At 36.8% G+C, this 5,464-nt stretch overlaps 1 protein-coding gene across 2 annotated transcripts in view; it reads right to left on the bottom strand.

The window, feature by feature from the left end:
* The window catches only part of LOC106473125 (octopamine receptor beta-2R-like), a 43,093-nt gene extending 37,905 nt beyond the window's left edge, over positions 1-5,188 (bottom strand). For both annotated transcript variants that reach the window (XM_013933805.2, XM_022401620.1), the window contains exon 1: positions 3,788-5,188. In XM_013933805.2, the coding sequence (XP_013789259.1) occupies positions 3,793-5,037 (1,245 nt within the window). In that variant the 5' untranslated portion in view covers positions 5,038-5,188 and the 3' untranslated portion in view covers positions 3,788-3,792. The remainder of the gene's footprint in view (positions 1-3,787) is intronic.
* Positions 5,189-5,464: the final 276 nt, after the last annotated feature.

A 5,464-nucleotide genomic window follows, 5' to 3' on the forward strand; every position in this document is an offset into this window, starting at 1 on the left:
TAGTAAAGAACAGAAGGTGAAAACAAAAAATTGATGGACTGATTAAAGTTACACGTAATTTATTCCAGTATAAACTTACAGAAATAGACGATATAGTACCGTCTACATTCAACATCACCTGAAAAACTTTGATGATTATAAATATTTTTTTTTGTTTTGCAAAACTCGTGATAAAATTTTTATGCTAAATTCTGAAGAGGTTTTAATGATAACGTAACAGAAGGTTTGGACTCTATTTGTATGAAAGAAAATTGATAAAACTAAGAAAAACGTTGAGGCTGTTTTAATAAATCAAGTGAAAATGAGTAAATATTCGTAGTTGAATCGGATCAAAAAAAAAGTTGTTTGGAACACAGAAAACTGTGCAAATAAAGCAATTATAGAAATATGGGATGATACTAAATTGAAAAAAAACTGGGTGTTGATTTTACGCAAAACAATGAAAAAAAATAGATCAATTACAAATATATTTTTTGAGTTTTTGTCAGGCGCAAAGCTACATAATGAGGTTTCTATGTTGTGTCCACCACCGGTATCGAAACCCGGTTTTTAGCGTTATAAGCCTACGGACCTACTACTGTGCCATTATGGTAGGGGCACTATGTTGAGAAATGGTTTTTATTTTTAGCGGTATATACTTCCCCTAGTGTTCAAAACTGTCATTTCACGTCAGTTTCCCATTTACGTTTTGAAAAATAAAACCAAAAGTGCGTAGCTCTAAAATCAATGTTCAGAACAGGTAAAGACCAGAACTAATGAACCGTTGTTTATCGACATGTTTGTTCTCGACGTGACGTAAATTCTGTGGGATTGACCACGTGTCATTTAGAGCAGCGTACTAAATATCACCTGTTTGTAACTAAGCGCAAAGCTACACCGTGGACTAACCTGATTTGTTATTTACTCTCAGACTTGCCGTTGAACCACCAGAAGGGGAAGGGGGGGTAAATGAGCATCTGAAGCCTAATGCAAGAATGAGACATTCTTTCAATAAATATCAAATGTGCACATGAACTTTATTGAAGTTTGAAATAACATGTAATTTCAACAAGAAACAAAATTTTAGCTATCAAGAAACGTAAACCAAAGTTGAATTACCGAATATAAATACGTTGTATTATAGTTTATATAGAGACACATTGTATTACAGTATAGAGACACATTGTATTACAGTATAGAAATACATTGTATTACAGTATAGAGACACACTGTATTACAGTATATAGAGATACATTGTATTACAGTATAGAGACACACTGTATTACAGTATAGAGACACATTGTATTACAGTATAGAGACACATTGTATTACAGTATAGAGACACATTGTATTACAGTATAGAGACACACTGTATTACAGTATAGAGACACACTGTATTACAGTATAGAAATAGACTGTATCACAGCATAGAAATACATTGTATTACAGTATAAAAATAGGCTGTATTACAGTATAGAGATACACTGTATTACAGTATAGAAACAGGCTGTATTACAGTATAGAGACACTGTATTACAGTATAGAGACACACTGTATTACAGTATAGAGATACACTGTATTACAGTATAGAGACACACTGTATTACAGTATAGAGATACATTGTATTACAGTATAGAGACACATTGTATTACAGTATAGAGACACTGTATTACAGCATAGAAATACATTGTATTACAGTATAGAGACACACTGTATTACAGTATAGAGATACACTGTATTACAGTATAGAAACAGGCTGTATTACAGTATAGAAATAGACTGTATCACAGCATAGAAATACATTGTATTACAGTATAAAAATAGGCTGTATTACAGTATAGAGATACACTGTATTACAGTATAGAGATACACTGTATTACAGTATAGAAACAGGCTGTATTACAGTATAGAAACAGGCTGTATTACAGTATAGAAACACTGTACTGTACGCAGTGAATTCTTTATTGAGAGAAAAAACAATTGTTTCGATGGTGTAAAATGTCTGACATTAACTACTGAATGATTATTTCCTGGTGAAGTTTATATAGAAACATAGGCTAACAGGTACTGACCTAGTTAGTGAAACCAACATTTGCTGTTATACCAAAACAATCAAAATACGTTTAAAATTCCAGGTTTCACCCGGATTGACTGTTTTTGTTTAAACGGTTGATTTGTTACTACAGTTCTACCACCCGAGATTTTTCACACAAGAAATTCAAAATACTGTCAGCTTCGGCTTTTCATAGACCACCAGCTCGTTTTACACACACCTCTATAAGAAAACAAACGAGATCAATGTGTTGTTGCTAGGATACTCTATAGACTTCTGGTAGAGTTGATTTTCTAGAAATTGGCCAGTTGAACAAATGAAAGGGTTTTTCAAAACAACAACAACAACAACAAAATACTAAGATCATCAATATACTGTTGCTAAGATACATACCTTAGGCTACCGATATGGTTCTTTTTCTAAAGACTGACCATTTGAAGAGTTAAATTTTCCACGTGCTACGTAACGACCGACAAATCGAATTATCATTTCGTGATTTACCTGTTGTTAACTAAGTACAAGTACTTATAAAACAATAGTATATAAGATAGGTGAAACAGACGCTGTCTCAACAACACGCACGCTCTTCCGTTTTTACGTGCCACTCCCCTCCGTACCAGGCGAGAACGTTACGTTAACATATATCCAAGCATAATAATACACATTTTTCTCAACTTCAGTATTTATCAATCAAGTCTTTTACTAAGTCTTCATTACTACGTGAACCTGTACACGTTTCTTAAAAACCAAACAAAAACAGTTCTCTTTCACTCACTGTGATAGAAAAGGTAAGTAAAAAAAATTAAGTACAAATGATTCTACAAATTCACTTACCTTCCGTCAGGCTTAAATAATTATACTTTGATGCGTTATGAAAATATGATTTTTTTTTAAAAACAGTTTTTCACATGCCTTGATAGGATAACAAGGACAAGCATCGCTTAGGGAATACATGTTTAAACTACAAACAGGATAGTAACATACATTCAGTAGGAATTTACAGTAAGGGCTCTAACCCTGAACTTTACACCTTGAAGTTCATCAGTCTTTAGATTCTGGGTTTTACTGATAATAATGACACGTTAACTGTTTACAAAACGTTTTGTTTAACTCAACAATAACAAATGGGCCGAAATTTAAAATTACGTCACTCGAAATGATTGGATTTAACCATGAATTTTTACTTTATATACCCCACGAACAACAATGGAAGACATCCCTAACGTTTATCGAATCAGTGTATGAACTTTTCTGTCTTGTTTGATTGGCTCAAACTCTGAAATATATTAAAATCAAATTTGTTTGATTGGCTCACACCCTGAAATGTGCTAAAGTGAAACTTGTTTGATTGGCTCACACTCTGAAATATGTTAAAATCAGATTTGTTTGATTGGCTCACACTCTGAAATGTGCTAAAGTGAAACTTGTTTGATTGGTTCACACTCTGAAATATGTTAAAATCAGATTTGTTTCATTGGCTCACACTCTGAAATGTGTTAAAATCAAACTTGTTTCATTAGCTCACGCTCTGAAATGTGTTAAAATCAAACTTGTTTTATTGGCTCACACTCTGAAATGTGTTAAAATCAAACTTGTTTCATTGGCTCATATTCTAAAATATTTTTGTTTAATTGGTTCAAGATTTGAAATGGTTCACATCGATTGGCCTTCATCGTGAGTGTGCTTTGTGCTACTTTGTTCTATTGGTTGGTCCATATTTCAATCAAATTTTTCTGCATAATAAAGTATTCTTACCTGTTTCACTTACGAAGATATTTGTTTTCCACCAACCCGATGTCCTGTGTTGACCGAAAAGAATTATTACTGGGGGCGACGTTGCTTTCTCTTCGACGACTGGCGTTCACTGAGATCGGACAGCACGCACAAAACAGCGAAAGTAGGGTTTCCTTAAAGGCCTCTCTGAAGTCTCTGTTGAAGTAGGCATAGATAATGGGGTTAAGTGAGGAATTAAAGTAACCAATCCAGAAGAGTGTATCCACGACAATGTCGGGGCAGAAACAAGCTTTTCCACACATTGCTGTTGATACATACCACAAGAAGAAAGGCAACCAACACATGATGAAAGCACCCATGATGATACCTAAAGTCTTGGCTGCCTTATGCTCCCGTTTTAACTTAATCAGGTGACGTTTAGTGGGAGTAGAATGACCACTCTCGGGGTCATCACAATGAGAATTTCTCTGATGGGGCGTGGAGTTTATTTCCCCAGTTGCAGTGTGATCGGTACTGGGTCGAGGGTACATCCCAGGCTGTGTCTTCAGCAACATTTTTTCCTGTTTTGAGGCTTCCAGGAAGATCTTCCAGTAGGTGAAAACCATGATGAAGCAAGGAATCCAGAACGATACACTGGACGAGATGATGGCGTACGGCTTGTTCACCACGAAAGAGCAGTCGTCAGGATGGTTTTCTTTAAATTTCAGATGATCCACTGTCGTGTACCATCCTAGAAAGATGGGGATGAAGGATATCAAGGCAGAAGAGACCCAAACGCATAAGAGCATGATAGCCACGGCTCGGCCAGTCAGTTTGTTGGGGTATTCCAAAGGTTTGATGATCGCGTAATAGCGGTCAACGCTGATGCAACACAAGTGCATAATGGAAGCCGTGGAGAATAATACGTCGCAGGAGTTCCAGAAATCGCAGGTGATGGGGTTGAATACCCACCTGCCGGTAATCTTGACACTGGCGTTGAAAGTCATGGCCAAAAGCGCCACCAGGGTGTCGGCAAAGGCAAGGGACACAATGAAATAGTTGGTGGTTATCCGCAGTTTCCGGTGGCGGAACACGCTGACGATCACCAGGGTGTTGCCGAACACCGCAGCAAACATGATGACGATCATCACCGATGATTTGAGAACTAAAATCAAGACGTCGTCCCATGTTTCGGGTCGCGACACCACGTCGGTGTCATTTTTGGTGTTGGTCACAATAGAATTGTTCAGATAAACGTGAACAAAAGCGCTGGCGCGATCTTCATTCGTCATGATGATTACCAAGATCCCAAGCCTACTTTACCATCCTTAAGCCAAGGACTGAAGAATAACTCTGCGTGGTAGTTGCTCCAAGGAGCAGCCGCTCTTTAGGCGTACTAAAGTTTCGTGGTTTCCTGCCAATACGAACGTGCCACTAAGCCGCGCGCGCTCTCTCACGTGGAAGAAACGAAGCCTTTCGAAAAGGACAAATAAGACGACACACACACACAGATATATATATATATATATATTTGAGGGTAAGCCAATCCAGAAGTTAAATTTCCACCTATCTACTATAGGCGTGAACGTCTGAAGGCGGAGTTATTAACTACATTTTTACTACACACACACACACATATGTAAATAAAAAGGAAATACTTATTTTCCCATTACTCGATGACGTAACTCAAAGGTTACTTTTTATTGGATTACTGATGCG

This window comes from Limulus polyphemus, unplaced genomic scaffold, assembly GCF_000517525.1.
Source record: "Limulus polyphemus unplaced genomic scaffold, Limulus_polyphemus-2.1.2 Scaffold5908, whole genome shotgun sequence".
Classification (NCBI taxonomy): domain Eukaryota; kingdom Metazoa; phylum Arthropoda; class Merostomata; order Xiphosura; family Limulidae; genus Limulus; species Limulus polyphemus.